Source organism: Marmota monax, unplaced genomic scaffold (assembly GCF_021218885.2).
Source record: "Marmota monax isolate L192 unplaced genomic scaffold, Marmota_monax_Labrador192_F-V1.1 WCK01_AAM20220418_F8-fsc00001, whole genome shotgun sequence".
NCBI classification, from domain to species: Eukaryota; Metazoa; Chordata; class Mammalia; order Rodentia; family Sciuridae; genus Marmota; species Marmota monax.
This window is the reverse complement of record NW_026693777.1, coordinates 323,976-349,509: the sequence shown is the minus strand read 5'-3', so window position 1 is coordinate 349,509 and position 25,534 is coordinate 323,976. Positions and strand designations below refer to the sequence as shown.

General features: G+C 34.8%; 1 protein-coding gene across 2 annotated transcripts; it reads left to right on the top strand.

Annotated features, from left to right (window-relative positions):
- The first annotated feature begins 11 nt into the window (after positions 1-11).
- On the top strand, positions 12-25,338 carry LOC124104414 (uncharacterized). Of its 2 annotated transcripts, XM_046461367.2 has the most exons (9): positions 368-463; positions 1,486-1,639; positions 11,758-11,879; positions 13,547-13,685; positions 15,762-15,883; positions 18,008-18,118; positions 19,585-19,691; positions 22,680-22,770; positions 25,003-25,338. In XM_046461367.2, the coding sequence occupies exons 2-9, from the start codon at positions 1,585-1,587 to the stop codon at positions 25,117-25,119; spliced, it is 864 nt and encodes a 287-aa protein (XP_046317323.1). In that variant the 5' UTR covers positions 368-463; positions 1,486-1,584; the 3' UTR covers positions 25,120-25,338. The 2 variants fall into 2 exon arrangements, with proteins under 2 accessions (XP_046317322.1, XP_046317323.1); XM_046461366.1 differs by lacking the exon at positions 1,486-1,639 and having other exon boundaries at positions 12-463.
- Positions 25,339-25,534: the final 196 nt, after the last annotated feature.

Below are 25,534 nucleotides of genomic sequence, written 5' to 3'. Positions count from 1 at the left end.
CGTTTCCGGGGCACAGCGCCGCTTCTCTCCGGTTCATCTCTCACAAAAGATTCCGGGAGATGTTACTTTGTTTCGATTGGCTTTGGTGTTAGTTTTTTTTTTTACCGTTAAATAACGGCGGCAGCAAAGTTAGTAGAAAAATAGGTTCTCTCGTGGCGCAATCTAGAAAAGAAAGCCAGGCCGAGAGGAGTCACCTTAAGGAAAATGGACTACACCGAAAGAGGTGCTCCCAGGAACTCCAAAACTGGGCGTGGCCTAGGGATTTCGGAGCCCAGTGAGGAGCTCCACGAGGGTGGGGTCAGAAGTCGGGACTCTAGCTGCGCGTGCGCAGTTCGAACGGAATCCTGCGCTGCTGCCTGCGGTGACATGGAATTTTGCGCTGCTCGCCGAACTATACTTCAACTGCTGGGTACGGTGGTTCCCGCTGACCGCCCAGCGCTGCTGCAGTGGATGCGAACTACACGTAAGCGACCAGAGCCAGAGGCAGGCAGCTGGGGCAAGAATATACTGAGGGAGCTGACCTTTGGAGATTTAGAAGGAGTGAAACCAAAAACCTTCCCTGGGGTCGCTGTGCATATCTCTGCTTTTCTACGGGGTAGTTTGACGGCGGCACACCTAAGACGTGAGGCCGCTCAGAGGACCACGTGAAATGGGATACAAAAAGATGAACTGGGCTCTAGGGAGGTGGTGTGTGATTTCCTCCCCGACTTCAGAGATCCAGTGCCAGAGCTCTTTGTGCCTAACCCCTTTTCTGGAAGAAAAAAAAGTCGGGGGTGGGCTTTGACCCTTCTCATTACTCTCACAAATGGATATTACCTGGAAAAGCACCTTATGAAGAGGTTTTAGGCTGTAGAACTTGAAAATATTACCCTGTAGGTAAAATCACCTATGTTTTCTCGATTGTTAACAGCAGTCTTTTGAGATTTGGGGGGAAAGACTGACTTTAAACTCCATAATTTAAAATTAAAAAATGATAAAAGGCACAAGTTAGGACCGAGGAAATATGGTAATTAGATCTGGTTATTGAAAAATTAGATCTTTCTATTCCAGCAAACTGATACCTAGTGAAAATACAAAAATTGTATAGTCTCTTTTTGGTAAGTATGCCAAACCATACCTCTGTACCTCTAAACACTGATTTCCATGGTTATTTTTGTTCAGACTTATTTGAAATATTCTTGTTTCCTGTTGACTTCCAGTTAGATTTTTAACCTTGATCTCTTCCAAAAACTCTGTTTTTGTGATGTTGGAGTCAGTCGTCAAGTATAGGTATTATAATAATAATTATTAAATATTTTTGGAGATCATTTTAAACAAGATGCCAAACCAAAGTTAACTTGAACATCTGAGAGAAATATTTATCCTGGAAACTCTAGAAATCTAGAGATAGAGCTTCATATTTATATAACATATAAGATTATCTCAAGATAGGAATTCCAAAATATGCTTAGTCTTCTGTTACTTCATTTAAATCCTTTCTTATAGTGGGCTGCTGTGTCTGCATTCCTGTAATCCCAGTCACTGGGATCGGGGGTTCCAGGCTAGCATGGGCAACATAACCAGATCCTGTCTCAAAAAAAGACAATGTGTGTGTATAATATCAACTTCCATCTAGCTTTTCTACATTCATCAGTTCAAGGTAATTTAATCTAAAAACATTGAATGCCTACAGAAATGCCTATATTGCCTTGCCTGGCAGTTGCAGAATTATTGCAATATCCTTCCTTTCAAGAACATTTCAGTCTTATGGAGCCATTTGTAAATTAAATCTCTTAACTTTAGAGGCATCAATTGAGACTCCATATTTCAAAGTCAGGATGACTTAAAAGCATGTTTAGATGTTAATTTTGTAAACAAGAAGTCTCAGTATTCAAAGTGTCACAACTTAAAATGAAAGAGTGGTATATTTTTAAATAAACCTAAAAAAAGTAGTATATACCTTTCTATTGTGGCAAAATACAACATTTGCCATTTTAATCATTTTTTAGTGTACAGTTCAATGGCATTAAGTATATTCACATTGTTGCACACTATCACCATCATCCATTTTATTTTTCATCTGTCTGAACTGAAACTCTTGGCGTACTTTTTTTATCAGGTGGTCTGTATGTAGTGCTAAAGATTTTCCCAAATGTTTCTTGTTTTTCTAATTAGATTTTTTTTTGTTCAGGAAAAAAGAACTTTTTTTTTTCTGGCATTGTCACTTACATAATATCTCATTTGTATATTTACTTAAACCTTTTTAAAAATATATTTTTACAGTAAATGAACACAATTTTATTTTTATGTGGTGCTGAGGATTGAACCCAGTGTCTCACACGTGCTAGGCAAGCATTCTACCAACTGAGCTATAACCCCAGACCTTTACTTAAACCTTTAATCATTATGATTCCTGGACTTTTATACTATTTAATGAAATAGCAAGAGATAATAATAGTTATTATTATGAGTATGACTTTGGTTTTGAGGTTCCTATGTGTTAAAACTGGATGACAGGCCTGGAGTTGTTGCTCAGTGGTAAGCACTTGCCTAGCACATGTGAGATACAGATACTGGGTTCAATCCTCAGCACCATATAAAAATGAACGTATTGTGTCAAAAAACACATGCATCATTTTAAAAAACTAGATGACATCAAAATACTGCTAATAAGTAAAATCAGAATAATTTCAAATACACAAAAGAAGGAATAAAATTTGTGGTCTCTGTAAGGATAGCAGGATTATCACACTAAGACTCTAGGTGATTTATAATCATGCTGGTGGAATCAGAAGCTTAGACCTAGACCTGGGAAAAGCCAAGCATTTGGCAATTTCTGACATAAGTTGAAAATTTAGGCGAAATGCAGGTAGGAGCCTACATTTTGTTTTAACATAACTTAGGCTAAATAAAGGTCTAGGAAATATGGAGCACCAATTTGGAAGGATGAACTAACTCTGAGGGGCAAAGAAGGCAAATAGACGTCCCTCCTCCACTAAATATAAAGCAGTTAAAAAGACAGCAATACCTCAGCTGATTCATTACAGAGCATCTCTTCCCTTCTATTTCTTGGTGTAAAGTGCTCTCAATCTAGATTTCAAAGTGTAGGAAAGTGAGATGGGGTATACCTGAGCAGTAGAGTTCTTGCCTAGCACGCACAAGACCCTGGGTTCTAGCCCCAGCACCTCAAAAAAAAACAATAGCAAGTCAGTATATATTGTGTAGGAAAATGATTGCAATCCATTAAGTAAAGAAAGCTGAAAGCCTGAACTGCATGTGGGAGGGGGGGAATATGAGTGTGTGTGTGTGTGTGTAAGCATCAGAATAGTGATTTAATAACAAATGTTATTCTGAAGCCTCTGAAGTTTTCCTGGCTATACAAATATAAATGGGAAGGAGAGTAACTAAGAACAGAGCAGGGTCGAAGAGCATGAGAAGAAGATTAACATTAAACAGGGATGAGAGGTGGGAGGGAAAGGGAGAGAGAAGGGAAATTGCATGGAAATGGAAGGAGACCCTCAGAGTTATACAAAAGTACATACAAGAGGAAGTGAGGGGAAAGGGAAAAATAATACAAGGGGGACAAATGAATGTCAGTAGAGGGGGCAGAGAGAGAAGAGGGGAGGGAAGGGGAGGGGAGGGGAGGGGGGATAGTAGAGGATAGGAAAGGCAGCAGAACACAACAGACACTAGTATGGCAATATGTAAATCAATGGATGTGTAACTGATGTGATTCTGCAATCTGTATATGGGGTAAAAATGGGAGCTCATAACCCACTTGAATCAAAGTGTGAAATATGATATATCAAGAACTATGTAATGTTTTGAACAGCCAACAATAAAAAATTTTAAAAAACAAAAAAAAAAAAAAATATATATATATATATATATAAATGGGGAAATCAAGCCAATAGCGCAATACAGTTCTACTTAGGATCAAGTTACAAAGGAGAAAATTCGAGTTTGCTCTAAGGAAATTAACAGAATCATCAAGGAAATATTTAATTACTTAAAGAAAATAATTGTTGAATAGAAGTTCATAGACACTTTCCTGTATACTTTATTTAAATACATCTTCATTGAGCAGAACTGATCATGTTGCTGAGCAGCAGTTACAGAGTTGTTAGAGGTTCTTTGAAATTTCCACAATTTTAAAAGGTAGTCTAGGATCTAGTTACATCTGTTAGCATACTGTTCCAATTTTATATAGTATTAGTATTGAGCTGTCCTTGTAACTTCATATTTTCTGACCATTGAAACCACATGAACTTGTGAAAAGTTCTCAGCCATATGAGATAATATTAAAAATAGCAAAATCTAGAAAAGTGTACTGAGCAAAAATTTTCCATCAAATAAAAACACAATTGTACTTTTCTCAAAATCTCCCTTGTTATATATTTAAATTGGTTATAATATGTAAAAAGAATAATATAGCATGAGCAAGTGGGTTTATCCCAGGAATGCCCTGTTGTTTAGACATTAGAAAATCAGTTAGTGTGATTCACCATAACTTAATAGAGGTTCTAGCCAGTATTTCATGGGGGAAAAAATAGGGGAAGCATCCCAATTAGAAAGTAAGAAGTAAAACTGTCTATTCACACACAACTTGATTATCTACTTAGAGCTCCTAGAGGATATGCAAAAAGACTAGTACTAAATCACAGGATACAAGCATATTTCATAGTTTCAACTAGATATGGCACACATCTCTGACCCCAGCTACTTGAGAGACAGAGGCACAAGGTATCACAAGTTTGAGGTCAGCCTGGACAACTGAGCAAGACACTATCAAAAAATATAAAGGACTGAGAATATAGCGCAGAGGTAGAATTCCCCTCACTTTGGCCCTTAGTTCCACAAGATAATGAGGTTTAAACAAGATTGGTTTAAAGTAAATATGTGAGGTATTTTATAGTGGGGAGAAACTGAAATCAAGGAGCTATATATGTGTTAGTAACGGTATTTAAGTGGGACGTATTGACTTCTTATGAGGTTGTTGAAGTGGAAATGAAGAGGAAATAGGATTCAAAATTAAAAGTGGTAGGACTTAATACCTAACTAGATATAAAAACTTAATTTGATTCATAGACTGTCATCTTTCCCTAGGTATTTAATTCAAATATAAGTAGGGACCAGGCACAGTGACACCTATAATCCCAACAGCTCAGGAGCCTGAGGCAGAAGGATCTGAGTTCAAAGCCAGCCCAACAACTTATCAAGACCCTAAGCGACTTAACAAGACCCTGTCTCAAAATTTTAAAAAGGGCTGACGATGTGACTCAGTGGTTAAGTCCCCCCCTAAGTCCAATCCCCAGTCCCCCTCCCCCCCCCCAAAATAATATATTTATAATATAAGTGTGTGTGTAGGGGAGTTTAAATAATTAATTTTGCACTTATTTTTCTCTTCCCTTCCCACCTACATATATGAGAAAAACTTTACTGTTCTTACATAGCTAATTCACACCATCCTTTAATCTTTCTCCAGATTACATACTGTTTCCACATATTCTGCAATAGTTCTTATACATGTTAAAAGATGGTCAACTTCACTAATTTAATTTACTTAATAAAGTAAATTAAAACAACGAGGTTTGTTTTATAATATTCAATTCTGTGATGATTTGAAGAAACAAACAATATTCACAGCTGTTAGAGTAAATTTAAATAATCTTTCAGGCAAGAAATTTGCAAATATGTAGCAAAAGCCATTGCAATGTTTAAGTACTTTCCAGTCGAAAATTTGTAGTAAGAAAATAATCCTAGAGATGTAAGCAGATGATGTACCAAAACGTTAGTGGCAGTGTTCCTAATTTTTCACAGTTATAACTATAAACTGTCAAGGCATAGGAGTGAATAGTTAGAGACTATAAAAATTTCCCTTCAAGATCTGAAAGTTATCTACTGACTATTATGAATCTGTGACATTGGATAAAAAGAACAGAATAAAAAATTTATGAAAACATGAGATGGGTATATCTTACGTAAATGATTAAACTGGGCATGTTTCCATTTCAATTCATGAAATTGACAACATTTTTTAATGCAACTTTTGAAAATAAACTTACCAAATTCTTAATCTCAAACTGACCCTCAAATGTTAATTAGCATTTATTGAATATTATTGTGACTGATTACTGTTCTAAGGCAGTGTTCATTTTTGGGGGGGAGGGTTTGGAGGAGGGTGCCAGGGATTGAACTCAGGGGCACTCAACCACTGAACCACATCCCCAGCCCTATTTTGTATTTAATTTAGAGACAGGGTCTCACTGAGTTGCTTAGGTCTCACCTTGCCATTGCTGAGGCTGGCTTTGAATCTATGATCCTCCTGTCTCAGCCTCCGCAGCCTCTGGAATTACAGGCATGCGCCACTGCACCTGGCTAAAGCAATGTTCTTAACATGGAATTTATATACTCACTTAATCCTCAAAACAACTCTTTTGATAAAGGTATTGTTCTTTATTCCCACTTTATAGATGAGAAAATTGAGGCTCACAATTAAGTAACTCACCTAATTAATTGATGGGTCCACGATTTGAATTCAAGTGGTCTTAATTCCAAGGTCCTTTTTTTTAAAAAAAAACTATTCAGAGTGTATTCCAGAGAATAGGCCAAAGCCAGCTGAGTGAGGATGGTTTAATTAAAAGTTGAAAATAAGAACCAGAACCTAAGGAGAAATTATTATTTTTTTAATGATGCTAAGTAGGAAGCCCAGCCCCTCAATACATGGTAGAGCAAGTGCTCTACCCCATCCCTGAGAAGTGATTTTTAAATGAGTGTTTCTTATCCCTCATTATGCAATGTTTGATTGCATAGACTCTGGAACCAAAAATGGAGAAAATAATGGTGTTGCCTCAGTTTTGAAGACTAAAAGGAAGTGCATGTACAGCATTTAATACAGTACCTTACATATAGTACCTAATAAATATTAGCTATTATTACTAAACATCTCTTAAGGAAACTTTTTATAAGAAAATATATTTATTTCCACACCCAAGCATACAACTTCACGTGCCTTCTTTTGACCATATAAGGCCCTTATTTTGATCTTGACTAGAATCAGGTTGCAAAACCCTGTAGTAAATAAAGAAATCTGTTTATCTTTGAATGTGGTTAAATCAGAGTTTGTTGTCCATGTTGAGGGATGCCTCTCCTTTCCACCTGATAGCCTTCAACAATATTTTTGGGGCTGTGGGTGTTGCTCAGTGATAAAATGCTTGTCTAGCATATACGAGGCTCTGGGTTTGATCCCTAGCACTATATAAACAAACACACACAGATGCAATCTTCCTTTATTAATGAATAAGTGGTGACTGAATTATTTAATGTGCAGTTTCAATGTACCTTTGATTTTAACTGGTGATGTTTACATCAATTTGGGGATTGACTCCCAGAAAAATACATTTAACTAGGGAGTCAGCTGGAAATTCATAGTGATGGTTCACAATTTACCACCAGTCTCACTTTTCTCCAGCTTCCTAGATTTTTACATATGATCCATTACAATTTTACTGCCACCACCACTCCTTCCAACTTTATCAATAACTCAGTAGCAGTAGCAATCAGAGTTCTAGAGTGCTACAAAATTATAGCAGAAGAAAAGAAACAAAGGTAATCATGGGCTAGAGAACTAGGTTGCCAGAATGTTCAGTTCCAGGGCCAAATTTAAAGGAGCTGTTGAGAAAGCCCATAAGATAGCAAAGATGATGGCTGCCACATCATAAGAAGAACCATGCTTAGAGGGAGGGAGAAAAACCTAAGGTAGTGATAGGAGAGCTGCTACTAGCTACTTTCTTTGTACTACAGAGGGGCTGTATGATACTGTGATTCAGACTTGGACCTGCCTTCTCATCCCAGTTCTGCCAGTTTCTGATCTGTGGAATCTAAGGCAAATAACTTAATCTTATGATCTCAGATGTTTTTTTAAATTGTGGAAACAGAGTTTTAATAGTCCCACCTTATAGGATTCTTGGAAGTTAATGGTAATGTTTGATTAAACACTGCAAAGTCTAGTATACCTTAAGGACTATAAGTAAATGCATAACATTAAAGAGAGTGATAACTTTCAGCTAAAATTGAAAACAAAACTGAGCTAATGTTATAAAGGGGAAGATTCTGGAAGAAATGCTGTCCTTTAATGTGGTAAAGATTGAACAACTATATATCAGGTATCAAGTGATTCATACATGGTATTTTGCCTTTTAGTAAGAGGTCATAGTGTAAATTCCTTTTCTGCTCTAAGACTCTTTGATTTTATAAAAGTTTGTAAAAACACAACTGTTTTATTAACATTTTTTTTAAGAGAGAGAGAATGTTTTAATATTTATTTTTCAGTTTTCGGTAGACACAACATCTTTATTTTATTTTTATGTGGTGCTGAGGATCGGACCCAGCGCCCTGCGCATACCAGGCGAGTGCATTACCGCTTGAGCCACATCCCCAGCCCAACATGGTTGTTTTTGATTCATAATTAAACCCAAAAAGGCTATAAAATATTTTAGTTTAATAAGATTTGGGGGGGGGGCTTCTTTAGTTACACCACTTAATAAGAATCACTGGTGTGAACGCTGGGATTGTAGCTCAGTGGTAGAGCATTTGCCTAGCATGTGTGAGGCCCTGGGTTCAATCATCAGCACCACATAAATAATAAATAAATAAGAATAAAGGCACTGTGTTCATCTACAACTAAAAAAAAATCACTGGTGTAAGTAATATTATTAGAATTAAATTTGAATCAGAGCTGGAGTTGTAGCTCAGTGGTGGAGCACTTGCCTTGCAAGTGTGAGGCACTGGGTTCGATCCTAGCACCACATAAAAACAAATAAAGGCATCAAGTCTATATACAATAAAAAATTTTTTAAATTTTAATCATAAAAGCTCTCACATTGTGTTCTATCTACAGAAGGAAACTAAACAAACGTTAGATATTAATTAGCACCTTTGGGAAATTAGATTTCAGAAATATAATTAAGAAAGCTAATATAGAAAAAAAATTCATCAAAGGTGTTAATTAAGTTCAACCTAAAATAATTTGGAAGGCTTTTTGTGTGTGGGTGTGTTTGTGTGTGGTGCTAGGGATGGAACCCAGGATCTCACGCATGCTAAGCAAGTATGCTACCACTGAACTACATCTCCAGTCCCAGGAAGCCATCTTAATATTATTTTTGCAGAGTGCAGTGGTTCACACCTGTAATCCCAGCGGCTTGGGAGGCTGAGGCAGGAGGATCATAAATTCAAAGCCAGCCTCATCAAAAGCAAGGCGCTAAGCAACTCAGTGAGACCCTGTCTCTAAATAAAATACAAAATAGGGCTGGGGATGTGGCTCAGTGGTCAAGTGCCCTGAGTTCAATCCCCCAAAAAACAAATATATATTCTCTATAATTTATATTGTCTCCTAGAAATTATTTGAAGCAATAACTGAGACTATTATCCAAGGTATGCAAAGAAAGTTTTGGAAAAAAGCTGAAAGGCCTTCCCACATTAGTTCAGAGAGCCAAGTAATTTATCTTGGTGGTATTATTGCTCCAAGAGAATTTATGCAGAGAAAGAATCTTTGTGGTATAGAGAAAAAGAACACATTTTTCAGAGGCATCAATGTAGGCTTATGTTCTTATGTAGTTGTTGGCCTGCTTTATAACTTTTGGCAATTCTTTTACCTTAAAAGACCCACCCATCGGCTGGGGTTGTGGCTCAGTGGTAGAGCACTTGCCTAGCATGTGCAAGGCCCTGGGTTCGGTCCTTAGCACCACATAAAAATAAATAAATTAAAGATTAAAAAAAAAAAAAAAAACCACCCAGTTTCCTAACCTGTAAATGCTTTGTGTTTCTCACAAGGATGTTGTAATAGTTAAATAACTTAGTTTCTATATGAAAAATTTTGTAAGCTATAAAACCTGCAATTTTTAGTTTGTGACATGAAGATGTCATTCTGAACAAACAAAATTATTTTGTTTAATAAGAAGATAATGTGCTGTTACACAGTATGGTGACATTATATAATAATGTACTATAAATTTCAAAAGGCTAGAAAAAAGGATTTTGAATGTTTTTACCGTAAAGAAGTATGTAAGTGTTCAAAAAAAAGATAGATATGTTTAACCTGATTTAAACATTACACAGGCATCAACACCTCACATGATACCCCTTAAATATGTATAATGTTTATGTTTTACAGATCAGTTTAAAACTTTTTTAAAATAAAAAAAGGAGATCATGAGCTTACTTAAAGACAACCAGAGATTTGAGGGATGTGGAAATTAATGATATTTCCTTCTGGATGTCCTTGTTTTCCTTCTACAGCTGTTTTTCTTTCTTTTTGTTTTTTTGGTGGTGGTGAGTACAGCACTTGCATGTGCTGTATCAGTGAGTTGTATCTCAGCCCCTGTAGCTATTTTTAACAGTAAGAAAGACACAATTCCCTTGGGGTCATTTTACCTAGCAAGAATTTAGTATAAGAGAGTCTCTTAAAGGAAGGGTAAATACTTTATTTTCTATTCCATCATTTTATTGTGTCCTTTCCAGTCTGCTTTTGGCATCGAAGAGTAGCTGACTTCAAAAGTATTTTATTTCTAGATAAGTCATTCTATTTTAAATGTGTATATGAACTGCTTAGAAATAATACTTTTTAGAATCAATTAAAAATTAACTCACTGCCAGACACAGTGACACATGACTATAATCACAATGGCTCAAGAGGCTGTGGCAGGAGGATCTCAAGCTCAAGGCCAGCCTCAGCAACTCAGCAAGCCCCTAAGCAACTTAGTGAGACCCTGTCTCAAAACAAACAAACAAAAAGGGCTGGGAAAGGAGCTTAGTGCTCAAAAAAAAAAAAAAAAAAAAGAACCCTGGGTTCAATATCTAGTACCAAAAAAAAAAAAAAGAATTTAGCCCACAGCAAAGTTGAAACAATAATGTTATTATTATTAATTACTTGTTAATGAGCTTGAGACTCTAAATACTAATGGAAGTACTTTTGAATAAAAATAATAAAAACACCATTTTATATCCTCATCTAGATTCACCATCTATTAATCTTTATTGCTTCTCTCTCTCCCACTATATCTCCTCCATCCTCCTCTTTGCTCTAGTGCAGCAGAACAACATGATTATTTATTGTATAGTTTGTACCAGATGTTAGGATATTAGTGTCTTTTTTAATTTGATATCAAGCACATTTTATCAGAATCAGGGATATTCAGATTACTAAGGTAATTTTAATAATCCTTGAGCTATGATCCTAGGTTTTGATCCATGTGGTCAGAGATAAAATTTTTGACTTTTTATTAATGAGCTTCAGACTCTAAATACTAACGGAAGTACTTTTGAATAAAAATAACATAGTTAAAATACTACATATTTTCTTAAATATCTTTGCTTTGATTGGCAGTTTGGGAAAATAAAAAATTCAACATTTTAAGTTAAATTTGTGTTAGAACTTGAATTTGTCACCAGGTATGGTGGTGCACACCTGTAATCCTAGCGAGAAGCTGAGGCAGGAGAATTGCACATTTGAGGCCAGCCTCAGCAACTTAGCAAGGCCTAGGCAACTTAAGGACCCTGTCTTAGAAAAAAAAATTTAAAAGGGCTGGAGATGTGACTCAGTAATAAAGCACCCTTGGGTTCATTCCCCAGTACCAAAAAATACTTAAATTTGTCATTTTTTTAAAAGGTTTATTGTTATAAATTGATTGATGCTGTCTGATATAAAATGTATCCATTTTAATTATTAATCTAGGCATCGATGCAACTAAAAGAACTATTTCTTTTTTTTTTTTTTTTCAGGAGATTTTGATGAATTCACTCAAGACAATAACGACATTATGTTGAAAAACATAGCAGATGACCTTCGGAATTGCTTACCTTTAGAAACCATGCTTTCCTCAGAACATCTAGCCCTTCAAAAAGTAATTACATTAAATCAAATTAATATACTATTTGTTCTACTTTAAGATTCTTCTATTCTTCCCTAACATCAAAGCCTCTCTTGTCTAATTACTTTTAAATTCGGCTTTAAGCAGTTTTCATGCAGTGCCTTCAACCATGTTTCCAGTTCTTTTGAATCCTTAAACTTCTGGCTCCCTAGTAATAGTTATTCAACAAATATTTCTTGAGAGCATCATGATTGTAAGGCACTCAAAAATCAAAAACCATATCCAGTGAAGGCTAACAGTCTGTCCTTGTATTCATCATTGTCCTGGTTTTCTTTTCCTTGTTGCAGTTCCCTCGCTTATCACAAATAGACTTCACCTTCTTGTTTCTTTCTCCTGTTTTTACATCACATATTTTTTCTTTATTCTTCCATTCCTTTTTTCTAGAATTAGTTCTTGTTTTTCTTCTCCCAACAACCTTTTTCTCATTCAGGTTCCTTCAAATCTGGACATGTAAGGGAGACATGCTACAAATACTGTTTTTTAAAGCAAAACTTATAATAATAGCCTCTTGTACCACTAATCTGAAAATAGCCATCCTCCATGTGCTGCTTTTAGCCTATAATGCCTGAGCAAAGGAACTAAAGCTATATTCTTAATAGTATATGCATATCATGAACATTTTGCAAAACTACAGATATTCAAGCATTCAGATTGGATTCTCAAAGGAGGAAAGCAGGCAGTGTAAAATTTGAGAGAGGGAGGGGCTGGGGATGTGGCTCAAGCGGTAGTGCACTCCCTTGGCATGCACGAGGCACTGGGTTCAATCCTCAGCACCACAGAAAAATAAAATAAAGACGTTGTGTCCACTGAAAACTACAAAATAAATATTAAAAATTTCTCTCTCTCTCTTTAAAAAAAATTGAGAGAAATATTTGTAAAACAGTTTGGATGGTATTTAATAAAACAATCTTATCATTATCATGATATACCACGATAAATAAAATGACTGATTTTATCTTCCTCTGTTTCCTTCTGATCTTTATATGTGTCCATTGATTTTTAACATACTTAAAGAATTTTTTTTGTAAAATAAAATTTTTAAGAATCCATATAGGATTTTTTTATTATAGTTAAGGTATAAGGAATCTGAGTGTTCTTTGTTGCCATCTGCAGTTATACCTCAACCCACCAATATTAAAAGAGGGCTGCTATCTCTAAGCATGAAGTTTTAATAACATTTTAATGATTTGAAAACTTTGCTTTTTGGACAAAGATTACTTGCTAAGTATTTTGATGGTAAGTAACTGACACGTAGAACTCAGAAAACCTAGCATTAGTTTCAACTTTCTCCCTCTTCATAGTGTAATTTCTTTACAGAAATCTTGAGTATCAATTTCTTTGTAAAATATACTCCTTAGGATGGACAAGATAATCTCTAATATTACTTGGAGCTGAAATTTTAGATATTTCTTACAGTCATGTTTTGTATTTTTCCAGGTCAAATAAAAAGTTAATAGTGTATCAGTAATTAAATGAAGGGGGAAAAAAGTAGTTATTGACTTGAATAAGTGAAACTTATCTTTTTGTGCCTTGTTACTCTCAAAATTTTAGCATATGAAACATTAATATTTTGCCTTATTTAGCAATAAAGAGAGACTTTTTTTAACTTATGTTTCTTTTGATGTTTTTCTCTCCTCTAGATACAGCAGCAGCCAAAACCCACAGTTCATGTTGATGCATTCCTTTATGATGAAGACTTTATTGATTCATTATGTGAGGAAGGAAAAATGAGCAGAAACTACTGTATGGTGTGTGGCTCACACCAAACAGCACCTTTAGGTAGGCACTCAAGTGTACAAATATGATGACTTTATGTGTACTTTTTCTGACATGTCATGAGTGTGCACATTTTTGACGAGACCATTGAAGACTTTTTAAAGCAAAAGGCCAACCTGCAGCATAGCCATTACCAAATATTGCAATAAGGAGACTCAATATAAATATTTCATAGGGAAGCTGGCCACTTAATGTCCTCCAGAACACATTTAAAAACTGCATAATCACAGATGATTTTTCAAGTCCAAAAATTAATCAGAAATGGCTAGACACAGGAGAACTAACTCATATTCTATATACTCAACAGAGATTAATTTATAAACCATTTGTTGATATGTTTATAATAAGAAATGTAACTTTTCAAGGGGTCCGAAATGTTTTCCCTATAAAAACATGTTTGAGAAGTCAGATAGTGATCAAATATTACTAGGTAGACATGGGCTCAAGACAGAGACACATAATCTTAAGAAATAATTTATTCAGACCATTTTTGATCCAGTGAACATCCCTGACCCATAACAGAACAACTCTAGTGACAGTAAGTCTTGCATATGTGCTCCTCAGCTGCAGCACCTGTGTCCCAAACAGGAAACTAAAATGTCTCCATGATGCTAATATATTAATTTTTCTATTAATATATTCTTTGTTTAAACTGAATGTAATTGACTGAACTGTTGTTTCAGACATGCATTTTCCAGCTCACTTAGAGCCATTGCTTGGAGCAGGTTGCCTTTCCAAGGAATTAATCTTGTGCTTATGTTATTGATCTTAGATAATGTCATTCTCAAAGGTTAACTACTACCAAACCTGAATTTTTTAGGTACTACTAATATTTTGTACCTGCATTATAATTTGGGATTAAGTTTACCTGATTGACTGGTTTAAGATTCTATTTCTAGATAATACTTCTAATTTCCATTTGAAGTAGTTGAAATTCACAGAATGAAAAGGTCTTGGACAAGAATAATAGAGGACAAACTAAAAGGTGAATTATAACTATAAAACCATAACAAATAGATCTGATTTCTAGAAATTTTACAGAAGAGCTGTTTGACAAAAGTCTGAAGACTAGGCTATTATATTTTCATAAAAATAAGGTTATAAATAATGACTAGATATCCAGAACAGCTCAGATAACTGTAATGAATCTGAAACAGCTGTCACCATGGAGGAGTTCTTCATGACATTGGATTTATCTAGCTCTGAAACATTAATGGTGACTTTAGCCCAGAGAAAAAGTACTAATATTGCAAAGAGTTATGGATGATGTGGATTCTAGGGAGATAATGACTACAGTGGTCAGAACTAATCTTCAAAAGTTACTTCTGAGACTTAGTCACAACATTTATTCTGTTCCAAGGGATTGGCCTACCTGTTTCCATTTCTTTGCCACTTTCCATTGGTTATGGCCAAGGTTGTTCCTCTTCCTGACCATTATATTATGTCTAGCATATCAGGGGAAAAAATTGACTCAGGCTATCCCAGAAATTTTATCTCAGAAACTGGGGTAAGAAAATAGACTTGAGGATAGAAAATAAATGGTGGTAGTTAAAGGAAATAAGGGCAACTTATGGAGATATTTTAATCTCTTTCCATACCACTGCAGAACACACATTCTCCATTATACAGCTCCAAAGATGATCATTTGTCTGGTAGTTTATATATAGTCTATGCAGCAGTACATGGCAGTTTTTAGGTTGACCCTGGGGTAAGGTGAGAAAGCCAGATGTGGAAGTTAAGAAGCCACCAAGTAGCAACAAGTCAGAGAACAAAAAGGAAGAAAAAACCCAGGACATTTCAAGCAGTAGCAAGAACAGATAGAGACAATAATCTCGGTAGCTGGTTCCTAGAGCCCTTTTAAATGTCAGAAAGTTATTATTTCCTTTTCTATAATATAACTTAGAGGGTAGAGTACAAATTTATCATATTTTTTTCTAAATAAATTCCAGATGGCTCTCATTGATTAAGAAAAATACATGAAATATACTCTTAAATATAGGTGAAAGAATTATAGAAATACAGAATGCAATTCTTAATAGCAAAGCATAGATTGATGTTCACTCTGTTCTAATTCTCCAGGATTTATTTCTCATTCCTTCTCCCTCATGGAATTGAAGTTCATTTATCATCATGTACTCCCTGATCTGTCAGGAAAGGTCTTGGTTGACGTTGGCTCCAGACTTGGCACAGTCCTTTTTGGGGTAAAGTCCAATTTGCGGACATACTCAACATTTTGGAAAATACTTTCCTGTAGCAACAGCTTTGCCTGCCACCATCCAAGGTGACAGCTTGGCTTTATTTATTACAGTAACATAATAAAGTTAAAATAGTATAACATAGCAGGTTCCTAAATTCTATTTGATGATAATAAATGAGGTTGGAATGCTAAAACCAGCTGTCTGAGTTCCTTTACTAATCTATCTCTACAACACAAAGAATGTAAATATTACAGAAACATAATACTTTTATAACACTTTACTAATTTATCAGTCACCACTGACTTCTTTTTGTGATGGTGATTGAACCCAGAGCCTTGAATATGCTAGGCAAGCACTCTACCACTGAGCTACATACATCCTCACTACTTTTTTCTGTATTATAACTAAAATAAAGTGGTATGCTGAGCTTTGATAAGAACTCTTATGCCAGGTGCTGTGGGACACACTTGTCGTCCCAGCAACTCGGGAGGCTGAGATAAAATAGAAGGATCACGAGCTTGAGACCAGCCTCAGCAACTTAGCAAGACCTGTCTCAAATTGAAAAGTGAATAGGGCTGGGAATGTAACTCAGTGGTAAAGTAGTGCCCCTGGGTGAAATTCCCAGTTATACAAAAAAAGAAAGAAAGAAAAGAAATCCCTGTATGACTATAAACAAGTCATTTAATGCCTCTTGGCCTCCAGTTCTTCATCTGTAAATGAGCAACTTATATGATGTCCAAGAACATATCTTGCTCCCATTTTCTGTGATCCAAAGTTTGAATGTCTTTTAAAAAGTTTCAAATGGCTTTTAAAAAAGATTTTCAAAATCATGAGTATTTTCAGTGTACTTAAATGATTTTATCAAAAAACTGAAATGTAGTTTCTGGTTGTCATTAGTAGGCTTGTTAAAACATGTGACCAATAACAGTAGAGGCTCATGCTAGAAATATCATTGCTTGCTTTATACAGAAACAGTTAATTCTTTACTGTTTAATTTATTTTTCAGGGTTAAACTTTCATTTTGTAATTAAGAAAGACAGCCATAATAGAAAATATACAGTCTGATATTCTTTGTTTCGTTATTGTTTTTTGGAGGGGGTGGGGGGGACAGTGTTTTGCTATGTTGCCTAGGCTGTCCTAGAACCTCTGCACCCAAGTGATCCTTTCACTTATGCCTCCTGAGTGTTGGGATTACATACATGGTATCATTGTTGAAAATCTTAAATATATTGACATTTTTCTCTGAGGTCACTGATTCCATAAATAAAAATTTTTTGAATACCTACATATGCATTGTTAAATATATTCTAAAAATCCATGATAGAGCTATAGATACAAATTTGATTTTTATGTACGTTGGTACAGAGTGATCTTCAGAAAATGATTTGACCTTTCTTTCCAAATTATTTTTTATGATAACAATAAAAAATGCATAACAATACATAGTCAGTTTTTTTTTAATTATCCTTATTAACTTATTGGTGGATTATCTTTGGCAGATTGCCAAACTCTAGGCTGACTTCCTTAAATCAACCAGTATATACCTCTGGTGACCACCCACTAGTGTCAGACTGTACATGATTTTCCATCATATTCCCACAGATTAATTCCTTTGCTGCTTTCCCTTGGTGTAACTTCCCAAGAAATTACAGAAGTCAAGTATTGTGCACAGAATTTATACATGGTCACTTTTCTCATTTAAACTTTGTTTTTATCAAGAAAAATAAGAAATCAAGGCACACACTGTAATCACAGTGACTCAGGAGGCTGAAGCAGGAGGATCCCAAGTTCAAAGCCAGCCTCAGCAAGTAACTTAGCAAATAAAAAGGCTTTGGGGCATGTAGCTCAGGGGTTAAGGGCCCCTGAGTTCAACCTCCAGTACCTAAAATAAAACAAAATAAATAAGAAACCTATCTTTAAAAATGTAACTACTTAGTCAAGACTGGGAATATTACAAAATATTCTTAAGATTATATAAATTTTACATAAACTACAAGATGTTACTTGTCTTTAGTTTTATTTTTACTTTATGGATATTTTTTTAAACCTGACTTTAAATTTCAAGTAGAAACAAACCCAAAATTGAAAATTAATTCAGTAGCATCAAAATGTATCTTCCTTTTTTAGGGTTACCTTTACAGTTCAGCAGAGCAACTCTATGGAGTAGAATTGAATGGAGACTTTTGCCAGCTACAAGAAATGGTCATAAAAAAATACCAGTTCAATGATAGAATAAAGGTACTCTTTAAAATATATTTTCTGTTGTCCATTGTATATCTGAGCCAAACCCCAGCCCTCTATTTCTTATCTAAGTTACATATTTAGAAAGTTTGAAGTAATTAACTGATTTTTTTCTTTGTTTTGAGAATATGTCAAAGCTCTTTTTAGAACTCCAGGCCAACTTTATTTAATTTTTTTAGTATTTTTATTATTTAAAGAAAGAAAATATTTTTTAAATAATTAGATCCTGTACCTTTCAAAATATTATATATTTGTAAGACCAAGTGCTTATTTGAAAAGAAATAATATGATACAAAGTAAAATTTTTCTTTTTAAAATGAAAATTGTTTATTTCTTTATTTTATCTTTCCTGTGGTCTGCAATTCTTGATTAAAGTGTAATTTTTTTATAATTTTTTTAAAATGTTTATTTTTTAGTTGTAATTGGACTCAATACCTTTATTCCATTCATTCATTTTTATGTAGTGCTGAAGATAGAAACCAGGCCCCACAAATGCTAGGCAAGCACTCTACTGCTGAGCCACAACCTCATCCCTTAAATAAATTGTTTTACTTGCTTTTTTTTTAAAATCAATTTATTTATTTTTTTATTTGTTTTAATTAGTTACACATGACAGTACAATGATCTTGACATATCATACATTTGAATCAGATTGGGTATTTCTGAGTATACAGGTTGCAGAATCACATTGGTCATGCAGTCACGTATATACATACAGCAATGATAATGTCTATTTTATTCTGCTGTCCTTCCTTCCTTGCTTTTTTAAATAGATAATAATTCAAGTCAATTTTAGATGAAGAGTCACACAAGTCGGGTTAACAGTGTATTAACAATTTATAGTTTGTAACCCAATTGCAAGTTCAAGGCTAGATTCAGCAATCTAGAGAGGCCCTAAGCAATTTAGCAAGACCCTGTCTCAAAAAGTAAAAAGGGCTGGGGATGTAGCTTAGTGGTAAAGCACCCAGTACCGGAGGAAAAACAAAAAAAAAAAGTCTCTAATTTACAACCTACTTTTATAATTTTAGAGTTATGTGTGTGTGTATCCTATAATTTTTATATGGTCCCACTTGGTTCTGTGAAATAAAGAGATTCCATTTTATTTATGAAAAAACTGACTACCTTAGATTACAAGCCTGATTGGTAATGGAGCCATAATTCAAACCTAGGTTCTTTGACTTAGAACTAGTGATATAATTATAGAGGAAAAAACTCTGAACTGGGAATTAAAAAAGCATAATTATGACCTAATAAATAATTCCATCTAAAACAAATAGATCTTCAGAAGTTTGATTTTTACTAGATATTGTTTCTCCTATAGGCATCAGTATACTGATCTCCCATTGTCAAAGCTATTAATCTCATAATGTTTCACTATATCTAATATTTCACTATATAGATATTTCCTATGCGGTTATGTGATAGCATATACTTGTTCATTACATATACTCATTCTTCTTTAGGTGCTTCATGCAGATATCTGCACCCAGGGTTCACTTCTGCAAAATGCTGATGTTGTTATAATGAATAATGTCTTCGAATATTTTCTTAATGAGGCAGAACAGGCCAGGTACGTTATTTATTCAAAATTTTGTTTTTTGGGGGGTTTTTTTAGAGAGAGAATTTTTTAATATTTATTTTTTTAGTTTTCGGTGGACACAACATCTTTATTTTTTATTTTTATGTGGTGCTGAAGATCGAACCCAGCACCCCGCACGTGCCAGGCGAGAGTGCTACCACTTGAGCCACATCCCAGCCCATTGTTTTTAAAATATATTCAACAAGGTACAGTAAAAACATCCTAATATTAAACTTTTTTAAAGCAACCTCAACTGTGAGATTGTTTTAATAAGAAAATACATTATATATGAAAATATTAAAAACAAACTTCATAAAATGTTTCTTCTATTTTTCCACAGATATCAAATAATTGTATAACCCAAGCATTTGCTTAAACAGCCAAAAATAAAATTAGACAACAGTTCCCAGTGGTTCTTTATACTTATGATTTTCTACCTCACTTTTTTGTGAAATAACATCATTTACTATCCTATCACAAAATAATTGATATTAACTAAGGCTTATAAATGAATATAAAGGAGCATATAAGAATATTAATCTGGAAAATAGTGATTAATTATTGAATTTTACAGTGTTCTTAAGGTAATAATAGTAGATTCCTGGAGTTTATTCCACTCTTAAGTAGTGGAAAAACTAGCAAATCTATGATCACTTTTTTTTTTTAATATTTTTTCTTTGAGTTGTAGCTGGACACAATATCTTTATTTATTTTTATGTGGTGCTGAGAATTGAACACAGGGCCCCACACATGCTAGGCAAGCACTCTACCGCTGAGCCATAACCCCAGCCCCTATGATCACTTTTCTGATGTCCTTGCCACTGTTAATTTAGAAATTCCTAAAGTCTATACAATCTAAAATGCTGTTTTGGTAACCAGTTAGAGTTGCTAATTTCTTATTTTTCATAATGACATTTGAGTATTCAAGATGCAGAAAAGTTCCTTTCCATATATATAAAAAGGAATTATACTAATGTGTTTCCATTAGTACATCAGTAGGATATGTCTCTTTCACAAATTATGCACAGAATTGTAGACCAATATAGTTAATACTGAACGGAATCCAAACTTCTTTATTCTGCCACCATCTTGTATGTACTACCTCTCTATTCTCCTTTTCCCTCCGCCCTTTTCTCTCCCCCCCTCCCGCTTATCTCTCTCTCTCTCTCTCTCTCACACACACACACACACACACATACACAACACACACACACATACACACAAATTACTACTCTTTAAGGTCACTATGAAATGAACAGTTTAATTCGTTTTAAAAGAAACTATCATATTGTCATAGCTCAGGGAGAGGGTGGTGGTTTGGGTCATAAACTAAACACATGACCATGAACAAAGTTGTTTGAATCATAGTGCCCTCTTCAAACATAATTTCTAGTGAACAAAGTATGATTTACTTTTTGTCCCCTTTGTGTGTGTGTGTGTATGTGTGGTGCTGGGGATTGAACCTAGGGCCTGTAGGTACATGTAAGGCAAGCACTGTACCAACTGAGCTATATCCGCAGCCCAACTTTGCCCTTTTAAAGTTAATGACAAGCCAGATGTGGTGGTGCATGCCTATAATCCTAGTAGCTCAGGAGGCTGAGGCAGAAGGATTGCAGATTCAAGGCCAGCCTTGACTTAGTGAGAACCTGTCTCAAAATAAAAAAAGACCAAGACCAGGAATGTAGCTCAATGATAAAGCACCCCTGGGCTCCATTCCCAGTACCAAAAACTAACTAAATAAATAACAAGTTAATGACAGGTAGCTAAAATACTGCATAATTGTTGAGAAGTGAAATATTAGCAGGTTTATGCTTTATAAGAAGTTTAAAGAAGCCAAGTATGGTAACACATGCCTGTAATCCCAGTGACTTCAGAAACTAAGGCAGGATCATTCCAGGCCAGCCTGGGCAAGATAGCAAACCCTGTCACAAAATAAAAATAAAAAAGGGCTGGAGGTGAGCTCAATGGTAAAGCAACCCTGAGTTAAATCTCCATTACCACACACACACACACCAAAAAAAAAAAAAACTTGAAAGATAAATACTTTACACTTTATGAAGAAAACTATTGGGAAATTGATATGGGAAATACTGTATATTTGGGTTATTTTTAAAACTTTCTTGGTATGTTCATTCATGAACTCTGCATGATTCACTGAATAACTATTGGCTACATGATATAATTTAATCACTTCTAAATTGTCTAGAACAATGAATTCTAAATATAGATAGGTTATAGGCTCTTGTAGTTATCTTCTTGTGAATGACAATATACAAAAGTAAGTTTAGAAGATACAGTAAAACATTCTGATATTGGAATTGTTGTGCCAGAACATTTACCTATAATTAATTCTATTTTATAGAAAATGAAAGAAAAGATGTTGCAGAACATAACTGCCAAATATATCATTTTTAGAAACCACAATCAAAAGAACAAAAAAGCACTAGCCCAAACACAATGACATTTATTATTGAACACTGCCACATAATTTTACATCCGGCCTGAGAAAAAGAACATTTTATCATTTTGCTAATAAACTCCAGAACTTAATAAACCCACTAATCATTGCTATAACTAAAAGAAGTATAAATGATTCCACTACCCATCTGCCCCTAGATTACTTCATCATTTTCCTTAGTAGTATAGTATTCTATCAAGATTCATACACAGGGCTGGGGATATGGCTCAAGCGATAGCGCGCTCACCTGGCATGCGTGCGGCCCGGGTTCGATCCTCAGCACCACATACAAACAAAAGATGTTGTGTCTGCCGAGAACTAAAAAAAATAAATATTAAAAAAATAAATTCTCTCTCTCTCTCTCTCTCTCCTTAAAAAAACAATTAAAAAAAAAAAGATTCATACACAGTATAGAAATCCAGATCATATCTACAGTTGTCAGTATTCTGGATTTTGTCCATTCTAATAGGTATGTAGTAATATCTTGTTGTTTTAACATGTCAATTTTTAATGTGTTGCAGAGCCTGGGAATACATCAGCCATAATGTAAGGAAGCAAGGATCATTATTACTAACAGTGCCAAGTCTTGAAGAATCTCTCTCTGTTCTTCAGGTATGTAAACCACTTATCTAATATTTTTATTGTCAAAACTTTTTCCTGTATTTTTTTTTTCCTTGATAGCTGTTATGATATTCTAGGAATGTTCTCTCTGAAATAGTGACAAATGATAGAATAGCAGGAGCCTTATTACTTAAGCACTAGTTTGAGATTTATTTCCTGGCCTCAAAAGCTCTGAAATTGTAATCTTTACTTGGATATAGAATCCTTTGCTTCTCTACCCAATTTTTCTAACTTTAGGGTCATAGTTTGGGGTTAACAAACACTACTGAATATTTGTAGGGGGCTCAGAACACCCACATTAAACATTGTCCCTTAGACCAAAAGGAACACAAGGCTTCAAATAAGTAGACTGGAGGACTCCATACTCTGTGCAGTTTGGCCTCTAAATCAGTTGGGAGTCCAGCACAACAATTTTCTTGTTCCACAGATTCTCCATATAAAATGATGCTGATACTTAATAATGAAATTTAGCCCAGGGCTGGGGATGTGGCTCAAGCGGTAGCGTGCTCGTTGGCATGCGTGCGGCCCGGGTTCGATCCTCAGCACCACATACAAACAAAAATGTGGTGTCTGTCGATAACTAACTAAATAAATAAATAAATAAAATTTAGCCCAGCAAATTGATCTTTTCATGAAGGTTAATTAGTATTTGTGAAGTTCTTTGAGATCCCCAGATTAAAGGTACTATTATATTTCTTTTTGGTACCAGGGATTAAAGTCAGGGTTGCTTAACCACTGAGCCACATCCCCAGCCATTTTTATTTTTTCTTTTGAGACAGGGTCTTGCTAAGTTGCTGAAGCTGTCTTGAATTTGGAATCCCCCTGCTTCAGCCTCCTGAGTTGCTGGGATTACAGACATACCCAGCTATGATTATTATTATTTCCTGTAGTGGAGAGTTCCTTATATATAAGCACTGTCAAATTTAAGTTACCTATTTCTTCCTCTTTAAAAAAAAAAATAAAGGAGGAGGAGGAGGAATGATCAATAACACCTTCAAAAAAATTTTTTTTAGTAATCATCCAAATTTTAAAAGTAATCCATGCTTGGGAAATAATCTAGAGGAATATATAAAGAAAAGGTGTTAATCTCTCCAGTTACTTCCTTGTAAGATTCCCACCCTATGAGTGGTGTGACTGCACCATGATTTTCCATACTCATAAAAACAGCTTTAGTGGGCACAGTAGCATGTACCAGTAATCCCAGTGATTTAAGAAGACTGAGGCGGTGAATGGCAAGTTCAAGGGCAGCCTTAGCAATTTATCAAGGCCCTCAGCAATTTAGCAAGACCATGTCTCAAAATCAAAAATAAAAAAAGCTGGAAATGTAGCTCAGTGATAAAGTGCTCCTGGGTTAAATCCCTAATATTGGAGTGCTAGGGGTGTGGGGGGTGGGATGTGACAAAACTTTTAAAATATATGGTCTTTAGGGGCTGGTGTTGTGGCTCAGTGGTAGAGCATTTGCCTGGCATGTGCGAGAAACTGGGTTCAATTCTTAGCACCACCAAGATATTTTTTTAAAAATATGTATATGGTCTTTGTTTTTTTTAATATATATATATATATATATATATATATATATATATGTATATATATGTTATAATTATATGTATATAAGTAATTTTTCACTTACCAGAATAATAGTCTTCACCCTAAATGCATAAATTTGTTCAAATAACCATTAGAAATTGATATTTATGAAAAAGTCCTTATACATAAACTCTTGATAATTTTACTGCATTCCTGTCTGAAAATAAACTTCTTTAAACAAATACATACAGTAGTGATTCCAGAATTTCTCTGGCATGGAGGCTCAAGTTTGCCATAGGAGAGTAAGAGTCTAATGAAGGTTATGAAAGGAAATCTATTACCGTGGATGTATGAACAGTTTTTCTGTGTTCTCAGTATATTCCCGTTGTTATTTTGGTCTTTTGTTGTTTAAACCAAATGATAATTATTACACTAGTTACATTAAAATGACTATTATGTATTTATGCTTTAATGTTCTAAAATCGGAATAAATTTAACTCTAAACACATAGACCTTTTGTTTAGTACAACAAAAATATATTCACATAGTTCCATGTAAACTTGGTCCTGTGTATTATAGTAAAAATCTAATGTATTCAATTACTTAATGATGCTTTCGTGAAATTCCGGAAAGTAGGATTATTCTGTAATTCATGTTTATTCATAGGTTGTTTGTTTTGTTTTGTTTTTCCCCTAGACTAATATACAGTTATCTCCCTGGGTCAAAGAAGTACCACTGAACTATGATGAATGCCTACCAGAAGACACTGATAGAGAAGCTCTTGAACAAATTCATCTATATGAGATTCTCTAGCACTAAAATAGTCCTACCTAGTATAATGTTTTGTTGAGTTTATTACAAAATAAGGAAGAAATGTATCTTCAATATCCTGAAACATTTTTCTGTATATTCCCTTTCAAAATTTGTACCTATGCTACATATTTGTAGATAGTTGTATATGTACGTACATAGTTGTTATATATGTATACATACAACTTCTGCTTTGTGTGATAATTAAAGTATTTATCTGAATTTTTTTAATTTTCACATTTTTAAAATTCTGAGTGTCACATGCCTATAATCCCAGCAGCTTGGGATAGAGGCAGAAGGACCGCAAGTTCAAAGCCAGCCTCAGCAAGTTAGTGAGGCCTTGTCTCAAAAAATTACAAGGGGGCCTGGGGCAGGGGCTCAGCAGTAGTCCACTTGGCCTGGCATGAGTGAGGCACTG

Excerpts from the sequence above, each read along its gene's own strand:
- LOC124104414 (XM_046461366.1), top strand. The coding sequence starts at position 205 with ATGGACTACACCGAAAGAGGTGCTCCCAGGAACTCCAAAACTGGGCGT. Across the intron at positions 13,686-15,761 it reads ACACCAAACAGCACCTTTAG|GATTTATTTCTCATTCCTTC; the intron begins GTAGGCACTCAA and ends CTAATTCTCCAG. Across the intron at positions 19,692-22,679 it reads AATGAGGCAGAACAGGCCAG|AGCCTGGGAATACATCAGCC; the intron begins GTACGTTATTTA and ends AATGTGTTGCAG.